The sequence below is a fragment of the Salvelinus fontinalis genome, chromosome 5, assembly GCF_029448725.1.
Source record: "Salvelinus fontinalis isolate EN_2023a chromosome 5, ASM2944872v1, whole genome shotgun sequence".
Taxonomy (NCBI): Eukaryota; Metazoa; Chordata; class Actinopteri; order Salmoniformes; family Salmonidae; genus Salvelinus; species Salvelinus fontinalis.
Window position 1 is genome coordinate 29,883,844 of NC_074669.1, and position 18,924 is coordinate 29,902,767.

At 40.8% G+C, this 18,924-nt stretch overlaps 3 protein-coding genes across 11 annotated transcripts in view; 2 read left to right on the forward strand and 1 right to left on the reverse strand.

Annotated features, from left to right (window-relative positions):
• Positions 1-4,596, forward strand: part of LOC129855458 (pre-B-cell leukemia transcription factor 1) — a 93,018-nt gene extending 88,422 nt beyond the window's left edge. For 2 of the 4 annotated variants that reach the window (XM_055923128.1, XM_055923129.1), the window contains one exon: positions 1,117-1,207. Coding sequence is in view for 2 of the 4 variants with exons in the window: in XM_055923126.1 (XP_055779101.1) it covers positions 1,117-1,209 (93 nt within the window). In the remaining 2 variants the exon portion in view is untranslated. Of the gene's footprint in view, positions 1-1,116 lie in introns of all 4 variants that reach the window. The other 2 variants (XM_055923126.1, XM_055923127.1) reach the window with 1 other exon arrangement.
• Positions 4,597-13,290: 8,694 nt separating this feature from the next.
• On the reverse strand, positions 13,291-16,202 carry LOC129855460 (mediator of RNA polymerase II transcription subunit 8). Its single transcript, XM_055923137.1, has 7 exons — positions 15,883-16,202; positions 15,549-15,670; positions 15,070-15,214; positions 14,752-14,892; positions 14,147-14,234; positions 13,745-13,981; positions 13,291-13,478 (listed from the first exon to the last, which is right to left on the reverse strand). Exons 1-7 carry the CDS (start codon positions 15,886-15,888, stop codon positions 13,411-13,413), a joined length of 807 nt encoding a protein of 268 aa, XP_055779112.1. The 5' UTR covers positions 15,889-16,202; the 3' UTR covers positions 13,291-13,410.
• Positions 16,203-16,222: 20 nt separating this feature from the next.
• LOC129855459 (KICSTOR complex protein SZT2-like) overlaps positions 16,223-18,924 on the forward strand; it is a 110,108-nt gene continuing 107,406 nt past the window's right edge. For 3 of the 6 annotated variants that reach the window (XM_055923131.1, XM_055923132.1, XM_055923134.1), the window contains exons 1-3: positions 16,223-16,416; positions 17,067-17,192; positions 17,496-17,669. In XM_055923131.1, the coding sequence (XP_055779106.1) occupies positions 16,393-16,416; positions 17,067-17,192; positions 17,496-17,669 (324 nt within the window). In that variant the 5' untranslated portion in view covers positions 16,223-16,392. The remainder of the gene's footprint in view (positions 16,417-17,066; positions 17,193-17,495; positions 17,670-18,924) is intronic. The other 3 variants (XM_055923135.1, XM_055923133.1, XM_055923136.1) reach the window with 1 other exon arrangement.

Sequence of the window (18,924 nt, forward strand, 5' to 3'; positions counted from 1 at the left end):
GCTGTCACCTTAGAAACAGTGTATCAAACTTTATGCTCGTCCAGCTTTACAGATGGATAAGGAGAGAGAGAGAGAGAGAGAGAGAGAGAGAGAGAGAGAGAGAGAGAGAGAGAGAGAGAGAGAGAGAGATCGGCAGTATGTCCTATCTGTGAAACGATGAAAAGACTCCCCTCTCTCTGTGTTGATAATGACTGAGCAGTTACATAATGGGTTTTGTGGTAGACAAGAACAGTAATTACAGTTTGGAAATAGACAGAGAGAGTGTCACCAAAGTCAGACATTTGAAGACATTTCTTTTTCCTCCATTTTTGATTACAGACTTTCTTCTGGCTAAAATAACAGGCTTTGAAGTGAAAGGCTGTCAAGGACCATTTCCAGTTTTTCTGATGGCATGAAATTTGCTATTAATATCTCAATGCTCTTTAGCAGGCCTGTCTCTGGGATTGGAAATGGCTTACGCGTCCCTCATTGTGTTTTCATTCAATGTCACAATTGGCGACCATTGATTCCTCTTATGACTGTTTTGTGACTTTTGTTTTAAGGTCCTTTTCAGACATTGTCACTGTTATTATTATGTGTGTCGTTGAATGTAACAGGCATTTATCTCAACCCCAGTGATACAAGAATGCAGTATTGGTTTTGAAGTGAAGACAAAATTGTCTTCATTATAGAAATTTGAGCACACTGCATGTGATCTGAGAGGTACATATATGTGATTTACAGAATTTTCAGTTGCTTTAAACAAGTACAATTTTTGTGACAATTCTGTTCTGAAATATGAGGTCTAGGTTACTGTAATTTGAGTGAATCAGATCTTCGTCCAATACAGATTTGGCTTGAGGCTTTAGTGGAATGTTGGTTGTTGTTGTTTTGAGGTCGTTCTAGCATTAGTAAAGCTCATACCGTACCTACTACACGTGTCCCCAGGACTTCACAGATATGGCATTCAGTACTGCAGATAAGATGATATTATAAACTAATTGAACTGTATAATGAATATGTACTCTGAAAGAGAAGAGAAAAAATAAGAAGCAAAAACATAGGGTATAATTAGTGTCTTTTATGCCTGGGCTCATACTTCCTCCCTCCATTCTGTCTCTCCTGTCTCTCTCTCAGGCAAACGGAGGCTGGCAGGATGCTACCACCCCCTCATCAGTGACATCACCCACAGAAGGACCCGGAAGTGTTCACTCGGACACGTCCAACTGATCCCTCCACCCTTCTCCTCCACCACCGTCCAGACAGCCCTAACCTCCACCCTCGATCATCCAGCCAGCTTCCCAGCCAGCCCCCCCATCAGGACTGGAGGTGACACACTAGACTCGTCACAGGGCAGGAGACCTCTCTCTACGGGTGGGGACTACAGAATGAAACACCATCACCACCACCAGACAGTTCTTTACAACCAACCATGACACAGTCAGTCAGTCAGTAGCCCGAGTAGGGCTCTTTTCTTCCACCTATCTACAACCCCCTCACTGTCTGTTTGTACAGTTTTCTTCGCCATTTATCCATGTTGCCTCATTGTGTGATCATCTGATTTATAACACAGTAGGCAAACAGTTACAACACGTATATACAGTATGGCCCGTATCTTGTAGATTTAAATGCTTTTCACACTACCTCTATTGAAAATAACAAGAAAACAACAACAATGGTACATCTTCTAAATAAGCTTTGTTTTTTGTTGTTGTAATTACTGGTATCGACAGTAGCTCTCAATCTCCTTTTGTCCTGTCTCAAGGCTTGTTTTTAAGGACAGTTTTGCCTTTGTGACAAGTTTCACCCTATATAATTACTTAATTCACAACATAAAATAAATTCTATTAAAATTGTCCAGTGCCAAAGTTCAACACAGGAGATGAATTTGTATAATATGAATTGTGCTTGTAAATAAAACATCCCTCTGACATTTCATATCAAAAAATGGTTCATCACTGTATTTAATTACATTTCATGTTAGCAGAGTATCAACAGGGTGCTTTGAAAAGGAGATTCAACCTTTCCTCCTCATTTTAAGCATTCCGTTTCAGAGCTTCTACATTGGCCAATAAGACGTTAAACATTTTTACTGCAAGAATGGTAGCCTATGTTTTCTGCTCATACTGAATGCAGCACAGCATGAGTGATAACCAATGCATAAGCAAACATTATGAGAGTAACAGTGTGCTCCAGAATAAATGGAAGAGACTGTCTGGAAGGTCAGAAGGGAATGGATCGTGGGGATTCTAGCTACTGGAATTCTAATAAATTCACCGCTCTTGAAATATTGTTTGTAGTGTGCACTGCATCCAGAGACCATTGACCTGCAGTTTACAATCTACCCAGAACACTTAATCAATGAGTACATTAGCATCAATTATAATAAGCCAATATGTCTTTAAGCACAGTGACTTACAGTGATTACCCTGGGTAACACTTATATTTGTCAAAGAGAAGAACACAGTACAGAGAACACACATGAATGATAGTTGTACTCTATTCTATACAGTCTACATATACGGAACATATGGTGTGTATGCATCCTGTACACATACATACACTACCATTATCACCATCACTGTGCTATCGTAATAGCCAAATACTGCTGGTAACCAAAATCACTTGTTTAAGTGCAAAAAAAGGCATTTTAATGTAGATTTTAATTCTGATTTTGTGGTATAATGTTGTAGTAATTGAAGACACGACTACACATGATGAAATATCTCTCAAAATTACAGTCTTTGTTTGGTGTTTTTGGTGCTAGTTAGCTCTTTTATTTCCTATTTCTCAGTAGTATATTTCTGTCCATTTATTATTGTCACCCAGTTTGAATTTCTCCATTCAACCTCATCACTCATATCATCCTGTTTTTACATTTTGGTTATCACGGTTGGTCTCTATTCACTCTTATGTTTCAGCATCCTCCTAGCATATGGCGTCAGTCTAAATTACGCAAATAAAAAATAAATCATTTGAAATTAGATGTATAATTTTGTTGTATTTGATTTTAGCTACAGTATTTATGACACACAAATACACATTGCTTTCTTGGGCATTTCAACATATCCACCATATTATTACATAGATACCAAAAAATAACTGCAGAAACATCAGCTCTATACATTGGGATCAGCTTGACCAACTCGACTTTGTTTGTTTTGTAAAATTGTGTATTAACTGAAGTACTCCACGAACATCTCATAGGAATGTTCAGGTACTCTTTCTGTACTCAAAACACCAAAATGCAGTCCGAACACGGTAGTGTTTGTTTATAGGAATGAAATGGAAAAGACTAACCCTAATGGCACACAGACAGATACAGATGTTTGGATATATTTTTATGTCCTCATGTTGTGAATAAATACATTTGGCTACTGTTTTACTTTTCTTTTGCTTGGTTACAGGACTTACAGTACGTTCTATTTTATTTTCTTGCTAGCATAATGTGAATTAGCCCAAGAATGCTCTATGTATGTAGATGTACACCTTAATTCTTGTTTAGCGTTTTTTGGGGAATTGGACAGTATCCATTTTAAAACAAAGCAGCTACAGTAAATGTTTGACCGAGACAGACAGACAGTAGGACAGAGTTCCTTTCACATTACGGATATAATCCACTCGCTGGTTCACTTTGTACTTTCTAAAGCATCGACACAAAAGCTTGCTTCTAAAATGGGTACTGTCTTGTTAATTAAAGGTGATGTGAAAAGTTTGTGTGAACACTGTCTCACGACAGTGTTTTTAGCCCAACTAAATCCATGGTAATAGATATACATTATATAGTATTTAAAATCATAATCAACATCTGTATAGATAACTACAGTACCACACAGCTGAATCCACCATAGACTGCATATCACAGAACTAAGCTCTTCTTTCACAAACTACATTTTATATTTGATGTACTTTTTGGAGACGTGGAAGTGTACTATGATGAGTGAAGCAAAATCTTGTTATTTTTTTGATAACTACAAATGGCTTAATTTGCTCCCACATCTGACAGTCCAGTTGACGGACAACACATAGGTACACTATGAGTGGAGTATGTTTGAGTGGTATCCTGGCCTTTCGATACAGATTTTAGCCATGTGGCAAGCAGAACAATAGCTTTTGTGATGCGTTGGCCGTAAAATAAGTAAAAGTTACTCTACTTTTCACATTGACTTTCCAGTATCATCATTATTATTGAAAGCTTCATGTAATGATGCTTTTAGTTTTTGGATATAAAAGGGAGAGAAAAAATAACTATAAAAAATAAAGAAGAAACTGAACAATTTGTAAAACATCAAATGTTTTCTTTGTGGCATGTCTTTTGTTCTTTAATAAAATACCGTACTGCAGTGTTTTTGAATGTTACTTATTTTTTATAAAGATTTCAGAGTGAAATCATGGATCCTTTTCTTGACAGGTTTGACATTTTAAGATCTCTGCATATGTAAAAAAAAAAAAAAAAAAAAAAGTATAACATTGGAAACCGCAAAACTATTGTCTTTTTAATTCCGATTTAAAACCTGTTTTCTGTGGAGAAAAAAATAGCTAACAAGGTGTAGGTTTTATGGTCTCTTTCTTTGTACTGGTAATGCATATTCCAAATAAATTGTTTCTTTTGTTGCATACTTTTGTATTGTCCTCATTGGTTTTCCTTGTCACACACATACTATGGAGATTTCCATACATTAAATTAATTTATTCAGCCCCGTCCCTTAGCTTTATAACAAAACCAAGTAGTTGGGATGCAGTTGACTGAAAAACAAATCAAAGATTGTGAATTTAAGACATATAAGACTTCAGTAACAGGGTCAGGGTCATAAGTTACTGTAGGACACAAGTTTACACGTCTCAGACTTGTCAGTCCTTCACCTCTGGATAGGATCGCACATCACACTTCAAAAACATGCTTAAGCATTGGGGGCATTTTCTCACTGTTGACATAACGTCAGAGCTGGGGTGAGCTGGAGAGGGTGTGAAGGGGACATTTTCTCAGTTTTCTAAGTGAGTGAAAGCTGTGTGCTTACAGCAAGCAGACAGACGCCCCCGGTTCCCCCTCCTACGTCCTACCTCCCACACATAGCAGAGGGGAGGAGGGGGGGATAAGGAACTAGGAAGGGTTTCCAAAACGATCAGAGAGCAGCCAAATCACAGAGCGTGACAGAGACTGTGGGAGTGACATATGCAAACATGATCAAATATAATTACATGGGGATGTCTCCTTGTTTCTATCAAAGGGTTTCTTCTAGGCTCTGTTAGGAGGATGAAAGAGAGGAACTGTTGGATGTGTACTGTATGCTTTAATATATTCACCATGTCTTTACAAACCAAAAAGGTATTGTGAGTTTAATTACTGTACGCTGCTCTCTTGAAAAGGCATAAATCCCATACTGAGTAGAAAATCAGTTGCACTTACTATTCAAGTGCTTTAATCATCAGCAAAACAACCTGGTTAATGAGTTTCGCCTGTACCTTGCTGCCCATTCAAACACTTGTTGTGAATTCACTGTACTGTAAGCTATCCTACTGAATGCACAGAGCAATTGGGGATGCACAGCACTCTACAAAGTGTATGTAACAATATTATATATTCTGTGGTAATGGGTTATATTTTTCTTATAAATATGCAATAAGCATAATCCCTTTAACATGCTTTGGTTTTTAGGTGGTATTTAGTATGTCAATATTGATCTGTTCTATGTCTTGTAGTTGGGCAAATTAAAGGGACATATGTTTTAAAAAGCTCTGGCATTTCTCTAGTTCTATCAATACATACTCATTTTTCCAGCTGCACTTCATGAATAAATCACTTCTCAAACATAAATTGTTTTTGTCATATTGGCTGTTTTAGAAGTGTCTTTTTGAAAGGTCAGCAGCCAGGGACCGGTGTCTGAGAAACAAATTAAGTTAGGCAGAAGACCGATGCCAACCAAAGTGGTGGTGTTTATTGCTGGCCACTATTTGTAGTCCCTCACAATCCATATTTTTCATTTGTGCTTGATTTTGTGTTTGTTTTCTGCTATAGTATCCAATAACACACATGTGTTGAGCATAAACTGTCTCAGTACTAATACATAGCTTATGTCATATCTATACTTTCAACCTAATGCATGTTGCACACAAATCCCTTGCCAATGCCCACACCGTATCAATGGCAACACAATGCACAATGTACACCCCCCATATCAAGTTTAGTGTTATTCAGTGTTCATAAAGAAAACCAATACCTGCCAGCACAATACACATACACTGTAGGAATACAATAACCATCATACACCGTATAAAGGGCTGCAATGCAAGCCTGAGGGAATGGCTATGGAAGCAGAGACATGGCAGGGTCTGAGGGGCTGTGGTCTGATTGCAGGGGCTGAAGGGTTGTGGTCCTGGGGGGCAGGAGATTATGGAGGTCCCTCATTCCCTCATTCGAAGAGATCGCTAAGGGAAGGACCTCTCTCTGGGTCCTACTGGGCAGTTGGAGATGGAGGATCGACACCTCATGGTGAGGGAGATACCGCAGTCTCGACTGAGGGAGGGTTGGGGTCAATGCCACTTCAACTCAGGAAGTAAAGTGAAATTCAAATGTTTACCTCTTGAATAGACTGGACTGAAATGGATGGAACTCTGGTCTAAGTGTGTGTCTATTTGTATTGGTTTTCAGTGTGGCAAAGTCACTTGAGCAAAATGTTGTTGGAAGGAATGCTTGCGTTTCTTCTTACCTTTGCATTGCCACCCACAGATCTGTAATGAATTCTTCTGATCCTCTGGTGCTGGAAGTTTCATAAAGGAGACATGTTCGAAACGATTTTACAAATCAGTGTGTCATCATGGTCTTTCATGTCTTAAACCGTGTAATAATTTTACATTTGGGAGATATGGTCCATTTTCTAGTGTGGGAGTATGATGTTGTAGGCTAAAATGTTGCTTTATAATGTTAGCCTAAAGCTTTCTTAATGAGCCAGATATGGACCTTATCATCTTCTTCCAAAAAATGTAGCCTATATTTCCCTCGAAAACTGTGCCCAAAGACATTCTTTCAAGAGAATTCAAAGCCAAAGACAACCCATCTTGGAATATAAATCCAAAACAAACTGAGAAATGCTAAACATTATCCTCTCTAGATGATCAGGGACATACACTGCTCAAAAAAATAAAGGGAACACTAAAATAACACATCCTAGATCTGAATGAATGAAATATTCTTATTAAATACTTTTTTCTTTACATAGTTGAATGTGCTGACAACAAAATCACACAAAAATTATCAATGGAAATCAAATTTATCAACCCATGGAGGTCTGGATTTGGACTCACACTCAAAATTAAAGTGGAAAACCACACTACAGGCTGATCCAACTTTGATGTAATGTCCTTAAAACAAGTCAAAATGAGGCTCAGTAGTGTGTGTGGCCTCCACGTGCCTGTATGACCTCCCTACAACGCCTGGGCATGCTCCTGATGAGGTGGTGGATGGTCTCCTGAGTCATCTCCTCCCAGGCCTGGACTAAAGCATCCGGCAACTCCTGGACAGTCTGTGGTGCAACGAGGCGTTGGTGGATGGAGCGAGACATGATGTCCTAGATGTGTTCAATTGGTTTCAGGACTGGGGAACGGTCTGACCAGTCCATAGCATCAATGCCTTCCTCTTGCAGGAACTGCTGACACACTCCAGCCACATGAGGTCTAACATTGTCTTGCATTAGGAGGAACCCAGGGCCAACCGCACCAGCATATGCTCTCACAAGGGGTCTGAGGATCTCATCTCGGTACCTAATGGCAGTCAGGCTACCTCTGGCGAGCACATGGAGGGCTGTGCGGCCCCCCAAAGAAATGCCACCCCACACCATGACTGACCCACCGCCAAACCGGTCATGCTGGAGGATGTTGCAGGCAGCAGAAGGTTCTCCACGGCGTCTCCAGACTCTGTCACGTCTGTCACGTGCTCAGTGTGAACCTGCTTTCATCTGTGAAGAGCACAGGGCACCAGTGGCGAATTTGCCAATCTTGGTGTTCTCTGGCAAATGCCAAACGTCCTGCACGGTGTTGGGCTGTAAGCACAACCCCCAACTGTGGACGTCGGGCCCTCATACCACCCTCATGGAGTCTGTTTCTGACGTTTGAGCAGACACATGCACATTTGTGGCCTGCTGGAGGTCATTTTGCAGGGCTCTGGCAGTGCTCCTCCTGCTCAAAGGCGGAGGTAGCGGTGCTGCTGCTGGGTTGTTGCCCTCCTACGGCCTCCTCCACGTCTCCTGATGTACTGGCCTGTCTCCTGGCAGCGCCTCCATGCTCTGGACACTACGCTGACAGACACAGCAAACCTTCTTGCCACAGCTCGCATTGATGTGCCATCCTGGATGAACTGCACTACCTGAGCCACTTGTGTGGGTTGTAGACTCCGTCTTATGCTACCACTAGAGTGAAAGCACCGCCAGCATTCAAAAGTGACCAAAACATCAGCCAGGAAGCATAGGAACTGAGAAGTGGTCTGTGGTCACCACCTGCAGAACCACTCCTTTATTGGGGGTGATTTGCTAATTGCCTATAATTTCCACCTGTTGTCTATTCCATTTGCACAACAGCATGTGAAATTTATTGTCAATCAGTGTTGCTTCCTAAGTGGACAGTTTGATTTCACAGAAGTGTGATTGACTTGGAGTTACATTGTGTTGTTTAAGTGTTCCCTTTATTTTTTTGAGCAGTGTATATATACTGGTATTACAATCACTTTGCATTCAAAGCCAGAACCAAGACTATCGTGCTGGGCTACACACAGTGCCTTGCAAAAGTATTCACCCCCTGGGCATTTTTCCTATTTTGTTGCATTACAACCTGTAATTTAAATTGATTTTATTTGGATTTCATGCAATGGACACAAAATAGTCCAAATTGGTGAAGTGAAATGAAAAAGATTACTCGTTTAAAAAAGTTCTAAAAAATAAAAAATGGAAAAGAGGTGCGTGCATATGTATTCACCCCCTTTACTATGAATCCCCTAAATAAGACCTGGTGCAACCAATTACCTTCAGAAGTCACATCATTAGTTGAATAAAGTCCACCTGTGTGCAATCTAAGTGTCACATGAACTCAGTATATATACTCCTGTTTTGAAAGGCCCCAGAGTCTGCAACACCACTAAGCAAGGGGCATCACCAAGAATGCGCCACCTTGAACACCAAGGAGCTCTCCGAACAGGTCAGGGACAAAGTTGTGGAGAAGTACTGATCAGGGTTGGGTTATAAAAATATCTGAAACTTTGAACATCCCACGGAGCACCATTAAATCCATTATTAAAAAATGGAAAGAATATGGCACCACAACAAACCTGTCAATAGAGGGCCGCCCACCAAAACTCATGGACCAGGCAAGGAGGGCATTAATCAGAGAGGCAACAAAGAGACCAAAGATAACCCTGAAGGATCTTCATAGTCCACAGCGGAGATTGGAGTATATGTCTATGGAACCACTTTAAGCCGTACACTCCACAGAGCTTGGCTTTACGGAAAAGTGGCCAGAAAAAAGCCACTGCTTAAAGAAAAAAATAAGCAAACACGTTTGGTGTTTGCCAAAAGGCATGTGGGAGTCTCCCCAAATATATGGAAGATGGTACTCTGGTCAGATGAGACTAAAATTTAGCTTTTTGGCCATCAAGGAACATGCTATGTCTGGCGTAAACCCAACACCTCTCATCACCCCGAGAACACCATCCCGACAGTGAAGCACGGTGGTGGCAGCATCATGCTGTGGGTATGTTTTTCAACGGCAGGGACTGGGAAACTGGTCAGAATTGAAGGAATGATGGATGGCGCTAAATACAGGGAAATTCTTGAGGGAAACCTGTTTCAGTCTTTCAGTGATTTTAGACCGGGACGGAGGTTCACCTTCCAGCAGGACAATGACCCTAGCATACTGCTAAAGCAACACTTGAGTGGTTAAAGGGAAACATTTAAATGTCTTGGAATGGCCTAGTCAAAGCCCAGACCTCAATCCAATTGAGAATCTGTGGTATTACTTAAAGATTGCTGTACACCAGCGGAACCCATCCAACTTGAAGGAGCTGGAGCAGTTTTGCCTTGAAGAATGGGCAAAAATCCCAGTGGCTGGATGTGCCAATCTTATAGAGACATACCCCAAAAGACTTGCAGCTGTAATTGCTGCAAAAGGTGGCACTACAAAGTATTGACTTTGGGGGGCATGAAAAGTTATGCACTCTCAAGTTTTTTTTTTTTTTGGTCTTATTTCTTATTTGTTTCACAATAAAAAATAGGTAGGCATGTTGTGTAAATCAAATGATACAAACCCCCCAAAATCTATTTAATTCCAGGTTGTAAGGCAACAAAACCGCCTTCGTATCTACAAAGGTGTTTTCGGGGGAAACTGATTTTTAGAGAGGAACTTGGATGGGTAGGAAGCTGTCACATTGAGTTTCCCTGCCGTCCCAAGTATCATACCACAGAATGTCTCCTACCCCTCATTGACTCTGTAGGAGAGATGCTCTATTTGTGTCTGTATGTATTTATGCACAAAACTCAGTGAGAAAAAATATGTAATTATCACCTAAGTAAATTATGTAAGTGTCATGATAATTGTCAGTGAAAAGGCAACACGAACTCTAAAATATCTCTATCAGAGAGTGTACATCTGGACCATGAACTTGCACCCTAAAGACTGAAGGAGCTACTGTAGGTTGTAGAACTTTGCCCGATTCTGTTGTGAAACACCGCTGACCCCTTATGGTCAGTTAGGGCAGACTAATCCAAAGGGATAAGGCCTGACTGATTTACATAAGCTCTACAGTACTAGAGAGAACGGGCTACTGTTAAGTGGCATTCAGTGATGTCCTGAAGCTCATTGTATCCTTGAAAAGGTAAAACACTTAAACAGAAATTCCAGATCTCACCTTATCATTTTAGATAAGCTGTAAAACATGTTTTGATGATGAACCTGAATCACATGGAGTATGTGAATGAGAGGAAACATAATGGATCCCCAAACAATTAATAGGAGAATGATAAGAACAATGCAGCCTCTCTCTAAATTCACCACAAGACCAGTTCACTGCTTATTTATCAAATGAAGGCACTTCTGGTACACCTTGCAATTCGTCTCGTGACAGATTTTCTGTACACATTATTAATTAAATATTTAGTAGGACAATTAATCTATTCACATAATATTATCTTCCAGTAAGTGCTAATTTAATGTGCATAGAGGTCAGCCCAACCCCCAACCTGCTTCATTATCACCACCCTTCCCAAGGATTAAAAAAGGGGGGAGGGATAAAGAAAATAAGAGAAAGTGCAACATACAGTGCCTTCAGAAAGTATTCATACCTTTGTCAAGTTGGTTGTTGTACAATGCTATAAAGCCATTTTTAAGTCATGCCATAGATTTACAAGCTGATTTAACTCAAAACGGTAACTAGGCCAATCAGGAACATTCAACGTCACCTTGGTAAGCAACTTTAGTGTATATTTGGCCTTGTGTTTTGGGTTATTGTCCTGTTGAAAAGTGAATTTGTCTCCCAGTGTCTGTTGGAAAGCAGACTGAACCATGTTTTCCTCTAGGATTTTGCCTGTGCTTAGCTTTATTCAGTTACTTTTTTACCCTAAAAGACTCCCTAGTCCTTGCCAATGACAGGCATACCCATAGTCATCATTAGCCTCATGGTGAAATCTCTGAGTGGTTTCCTTCCTCTCCAGCAACTGAGTTAGGAAGGATGCCTGCATATTTGTAGTGACTGGGTGTATTGATACACCACCCAGTGTAATTAATAACTTCACCATGCTCAAAGGGATATTCAATGTCTGTTATTTTTAAAATGTTACCCATCTTCCAATAGGTGCCCTTCTTTCCGAGGCTTTGCAAAACCTCACTGTTCTTTGTGGTTGAATCTGTGTTTGAAATTCACTGCTTGACTGAGGGAGCTTAAATATAATTGTATGTGTAGGGCAGAGATGAGGTAGTTATTCAAAAATCATTTTAAACAACTATTGCACACAGAGTCCATGCAACATATGTGACTTGTTAATTACATTTTTTTTTACTCATGAACTTATGTAAGCTTGCCATAACAAAGGTGTTGAATATTTATTGACTCAAGAAATTTCAGCTTTTCATTTTTATTAATTTGTAAACATTTCTAAAAACATAATTCCACTTTGACATTTTGGGATATTGTGTGTAGGCCAGTGACACATTTCAATTTTAAACTCGAGCTGTAACACAAATTCTGGGAAAAAGTCAAGGGGTGTGAATACTTTCTGAAGGCACTGTATGTCATTTTACAAGGGCCTCACGTCAACCGAAAACATTTTCTTTATTGAATCAAGAGTTGCAGCCCTAATTTTTCTTAATATAAAAAGGAAGCTGCAGTAGCAAAATAAGCCTGTTCAGAGCTCAGAGGTAGGTCAATAGGACATAGGCAGATGGACATTCTACTGGCTATGAAGTCTATTGTTTTTTAAGACATCTATATACAGTCTGAACCTGTGCATCTTCTAGCTGTCTCAGCAGACTCTCCTCTCATAACAGGGCATGAAGGCTGACACAGCGAGACGTCGGCCCGGCAGAGGACAGAAGGCGTGTGTGTGTGTAGGACAGAGGGTGTATGTGTGTGTATGTCACTGTGTGTTTGTATGTAGGTCACCCAGCGACCTGTGTCGTATCTAGTGACAGCCACAGCGGTCATTGTGCCTGTGCCGTGGTGTCGCCCGCCCAGCGGGAGGTGGGATAGGGATTAGAGTGGACAGACCACGGTGAGGCAGAGGCCTCCCCCACACGTCAGCGTCAACTTTCTCATCTCCTCCCTTAACGACTTTGACGTTATCAGGCCAGGCAGTGCAATGTCCAGCTGCATTACTCTCACCGGTCCTACATTATTCATAGCGGCCACAATGTAGGCAGAGTGTAGGGAGGGATAGGAAGCGGTGTGAGGGTTCAAAAGACTGGACAGACAACATGGTGAAGCAGTTCAAATATAAGGTCTGAAATATAATGCCTGTTCTCTGACTGACTCACTGACACTAAACTCCACACTTGTGTTATATATTTTGAAAGACATAGCTCAACATGTCTGTGATAACACATTTTCTTTGTGTGATAAATTAACACATTGTGGGTTATCTGGATAAAGGTACATCGAAAAATAAAGTGCTAATATTCCCTTTATTCAATATTAATATCACATCTCATTTAGATTCTCCTGCAGCAATTACCAAGTTCTCAAAATGTCTTGTCCCTCGAATATAAATTGGAAGACCGTGCCATCTAGTGTTCACAAATTGAAGCACATATATCCGTTTCACTACATTCAACGACACCTCCTTTTCAAATGGATTTATTTAATCAAAAGATAACACAGCATATATGAATATTTTCATTGCTTTACATCACTCTCTCAGCATCCTGAACACTTTCTCAGTATGGAATAGAGAGAGAATCTTATCGGTTGTAAGGATGCATTGAGGAGGCAGCCTTGATGTTTGTCTTGATGTTGCTTGGCATTTTCCCTGAAAATCAAAAAAATGTAATAATAATAAAAAGTTCAGTTACAGAGCAGTCCTTTGATCAATACCTTTAGGGCCGGGTCCCCAGATACACATTAAGCCAAGTTCTCTATATAGTTATTTTTAGTCCAGAACTAGGTATACTCTGTGTCTGAGCAACCAACTGCCATTATTATACAAGTCTATAGAACCTTGATTTAGTGCCTTCAAATGAATATAAGACTTCAAAGTATAGTAAAGCCAGATGATGATATTCAGGCGCATCATACCTGGCTGTCCTTGTTGCTGAGGAGCACCAGGCCCCATGCCTTGCTGCTGGCCTGAACCCCCACCAATGGTAACTTGCTGTAAGGTGGGACCTCCACTCATCATGGGTCCTTGTCCTGGGTGACCAGGGGCAACTGGCCCAGGGGGCCTGCACTTCGAAAGCCCCTTGCCAAAGCCCACCGCTGCCACCAGTGCATTGGTGTCAGCGGTGTTGAATGATGGTTTGTTCTGCCGTATAGCTGAAACAGAGTAGAGTGCATAAGTATCAACTCCATAACATGGATCTTAGGTTAGACAGTGTGTACATTGAGTAAATAAGCATCAATAGCAACTCCATAACGCAGTTCTTAGGTTAGCTTGTTTAAATGTTCAGGTAAAAAACATTATTGGTTCAATCAGTGTACCTGCACTTTCTGCATCCCTATCATCGCGAGGATTGTTCAGTTTCTCCAGTAGATTTGAGCAAAGCTTATTCAGTGTCTGGATTTGTTTCTGTTGTGGGAAAAACAAGGGGTGCTTTTGTTACTCATTGCTTCCAAATATAGTTGTGGGATAAAAAGACTTCAATGTGCGTTACATGACTTGTACCATTTTACTTAGAATTGTGTCTTCCCACCACACACCATGGTCATGTTCATTATGTAATAAAGGTATCCACAGCGTGAAATGTATCCACTCGCTTCGCCAAATTGGTACCTTTTCAGTGGCACAACTGGCTAACGGCGTTGTCAAGCAGGCAGATGACTCTGGTAGGAGCTGTTGTACAGCACTGTACCGAGAACGGGAGGAAGTGAAGCTGCTAAGCAAGCATATTGAGGTCCGTCACACTTGCTTGAAGTGGCCTCAATATTTTCTTGTCGTATTGTCCTTTCCAACAAATGGTGGATGTACAACTTCACTCAGTAGTATGAAAAGGATACAGATTGCCTTATGTGAACCAGGGACCTACTCTCCTCACACACCTACCATAAAGAACTTGTATGTTGAGATAAAGACCATGTCTGTTTACCTGTGCCACCTCAGGTCCTATCCGGGCAGCTTCTGCACTCAGCTGTTTCTCCTGCTCCTCCACCTCAGGATCAGGCTTGGTGCGCAGGTGATCTGGCACAATCTCATGGCTGAACACAGGCACACGCTGCTCTGTCAGTTTCTGGATAGTGGGCACAGTATGTATGGATGTAAGCAAAGACTAGGGTAATGGTATCTGTAAATCCATCCTCCTCTAGCCTGGTTAAATCGGAATCAAAGCTATTCTCACCATTGTTTCACTTAGTGAGCACAGTCTGGTTCAACCAGGCTAATCCATATCCACAGAAAATATACTTACAGCTAGTTCCTCATCCCTGTCTGGAGACAGCAGAAGGGGGATGATGACCTGCTGACGGAAAGATGGTGTCTTCTCATTCCTCAACAGTTTATTGATGGTATTCAACTGACCGGACAGGAGGGCAAAGTTGTCCAACACTGAGGGCCTGTTGTCCAAGTTGTTCAATTACAAAGACACAACAACTTCATTAGCTAGTAGAGTATATTCATTTTTAGACAATCATATGCATTTATCCAAATAGCTCGTTAGCTAGCCAAGTCTTACATATTGGTTTACGTGATGTTTTTCTAAAAGCAACACTAGGACCTTAGTTCACTTTCTCCAAACTCAGCATTATACACGCCACGCTGTGGTAATTTATTTGAATGAGAACCCAATGGCTGTACGGGCTTGGGTTCTCGAGAGTTTGCTAACTAACTCATAATTTCAAAGTGTTGCATGCACAATGCTGTCTAAAGTTAGCTCGTCACTTAAGTTACCATGTCAGTCGTTCATACTCGTTTTCCAACTTGTAGATGAAACTGTGAAGAGCGTTTTTGAGATGAGCCACGCGGGAAATAAGGGATTCCACGGAGGCTTCCAGTAGTTTTTCTTCCCGTTGCTTGATATAAACAATTAAAGAGACATTTGATTAGCTAACTAACGTTAGTTTTTAAGCTATCGTTGGTTAGTTAAAGTAGCAGAGTGACATGGGGTAATGTGAGCTGAATCAAACGAAATATTTAACCTGCGATGGTGATTTTTTATTCAATGGATTGAATTTCAAACAACTGACTGCTTAGGAATTTAACATTTGTAGAAAACGCACCTTACCTGCATTTTTATCAGCCTCTCTTTATGGTAACTGGCTAGCTAGATAAAACAAAAAAAATCTTAACCGGAAGTAAACAATGAGCGCAACAGTGCGCATGCCCCGTTGAGAATCATTTTGCTGTATGTTCCACATCTTTATACTGAAGTCGCCACATAATCGTGTCTTTGAGTCATCATGCCGTGAAATATTTAATAATATATGCTATATCGCTTATCTGCACGCATTATTTTTCAGAAAGCTGGTCATATTGGAATCAAAATAAATTAGACCTACAAAACCGTCTAAACCTAGCTTTTTTTGTTGTGTCGTTGTCTAAGCCTAGCTGTGTTGTTCCGGCGGAAAGACTAGGACGCGAGCATCCAGATCACGTGCTTCTTAACTAAATAAACAATACAACGATAGCCTACAATCGTGCATGAAAACGAACTAAACAAATCGTTATATGTCAGCCAGGTCCTGAAAATATCCGCGGAGCTTTCACAGAACCTGCTAGTTATGCCATACAAGGCATGGCAGAGAGACAGGACAACGAGGTAATTTACTGAGGTTCATGTTTTTGTAGCCCTGACCTGTCACTAGCGCTAGCTATAGCTTGTTATGCTAGCTATAGCTAACTTCTCCACGTAAAACAGCTAGCAAAGCAGCGCTAACTTTAGCTGGCGTGTTGCAAAGCGCTCGCGCCTGAACTGAGCATACCAAAGATACTGTAACGTTACACATGCTGTAAAATACAGGGACAATTACAGTTACTTGACAGGCCATATTTAGCTATAGCCAAGTTGTTTGGCCAGTGTCATGCCGTGCATCCCATGAGTCAAATTGGGATCAGATTGCTGCTCATTAAGCTTTGCAATGATGTCACACAGCGTAATAGCATATGATACTATTTGGAAAACCTTACATCCAGAATATGCTAAATGTTTAATGTTGTCAATGTATTGTGGTAAAGCCTTCATACTGACATAAATAAAGTGTATCTTCTTCCTAAGACAATATTGAACAAAAGGTACAGGGTCAGGATAGTCCTTCCTTTGCAGATGCAGTCTGCGACCTCAGTACCCTTTAGAAAAGTTCATCAAGGTGTCAAACTTCACCAAGATATTTGCAGAAACATGCATGGGGGATCAGGCTCTGTCATTCTTTTCAGGAGAATACTATATGTTTAGATATTCTCTTTCTTCAGGTGGAGGAGGCAGACCAGGTGTACCTGCTGATGAAGGAGGAGTACCGTATCTCACGGAATGTACGTCTGGCCTGGTTCCTGGGCAAGCTCAACCAGGTCATCTGGCCGGTCCCAAAGTCTGAACTGGTGGGTTAATTAGCTCTACTGGAGGAGATGTAGCATGCTCCTAGATCTGTTGTGCTGTCTCGTCGATGACAACGACCATAGGGGTTGGAAAAACAGCATAAATAGATCTGGGACCAGCCCAGAGGAGATGGTTCAATCACTATTTTTATGATTATGATGTACTGATGTTCCCGCATGGTCCATATATACTGAATTGATGTGTCACTTCAAGTTGCTTTGAATGAAACTTAGCGTCTGCTAAATGATCATATTTACGTTGGGTTGTTGTTGATGATGATTGTTGTGGTTCCACCTACTGTGCAGCTGAACTCTGAGAATGAGCTGGATCTGCTCAGCATCTTGCCGAAGGGATGGCAGCCAGACTTTTCCCCCTCCACCATACCCTACCTGCTGGTACCTTCCACTCGGGTCACCTTCTTGGCCCGCAGGTACCGCTTCATCATCGAGCTGGACCTCAGCCCCTCCACTGGGATCGTGGTGAGTAAAGAGGCTTCTTCAACAAGTTACAAACTAGGCTACTAAACACAATCTAGGCTACTTGGGTTTAAACAGATACCTAATGGAGCAGGTTTTACATTAGCCCCCAATTGCCGGCTTTTGCACCCCCCCCCCAAAAAAAATGAAAAGCAGATTTATAAAACTGTGGTTGGCCAAAATGACCAGGAGAAAAAGCATCCCATTGTAAAATAATACTTTTTATTCATAGATGGAAATACCAGTTGACGGAAATACATCAATACCGTCATGACGGAAATACCGTCATGATTATCTGTCTGGGTTAATTTGCATAATATAGTGGAATTAAATAGCTGTGTGTGTATTTTCGTTAATCATCATGTAGCCTATCTTAATTATCCAACACAACTATCACAAACATACAACATACAGAGCGGGATTTCTCCTGCAGCTCCTCAGCTGGCTTTTGTAAGCCCATTCATTGCGCAACAATTCTACATGCAATCGTGTGTTAAAATCTGTTTGTGCACGATTAAAAAAAGTTAGGCCTACTATTTTTAGCCTAATTGAAGGGCGCTTCACATTCAAGTGCAGGCAACAGACTATCAGCGCGTCACCACCACTTTACGATATGAGCTGGAGGCAGTATGCATTTTGAAAACATAGACCTACTTAATTGTTTGAAACCTGAATGTTTTACATCATATTATGAGGCGTGTCTTACCTTGCTTCAAAGTAGCCTATAGACAAATCCAACCATGGAAACGTGGAGGCAATTATTTTATAAAGACTTCATAGGTGCGTGAGTTTCAAGTTTGTGGTAGCTTACAATTTATCCAACCATTTGTACCCATCTGTGTGCCAGTTATGATTTTCAAATGTGCATTTCCATGGAAGAGTTTTTAATTTTAATAAAAACATTTTTGTTTCTTAAAATCGTCACGTGGTTAATCATAAAAATAAAAATTGTATAGATCTAAAAGTTCAAATTCAACTATTGCGAGAGCACCAGCCTCTGCCATATGGACACATTGACACACCGTGATCCTAAAGAAATTAGCGCATGGAACTCATAGCCTATAGGCTAATGCAGCCGTAGGCATGTAACTTAATTGTCAATTAAGTCCAAATACATAAAGCTGACAAAAACAGAAAATATGATACATTCAGGTTCTTTCAATTGCATTCCTCTCTACTCAGCCTGTCTGCCTCCCTTTCTGTAGGTGTGGAGCTACTCTATTTATCAATTCCCAATTACATATGTTTACTGCTGGTG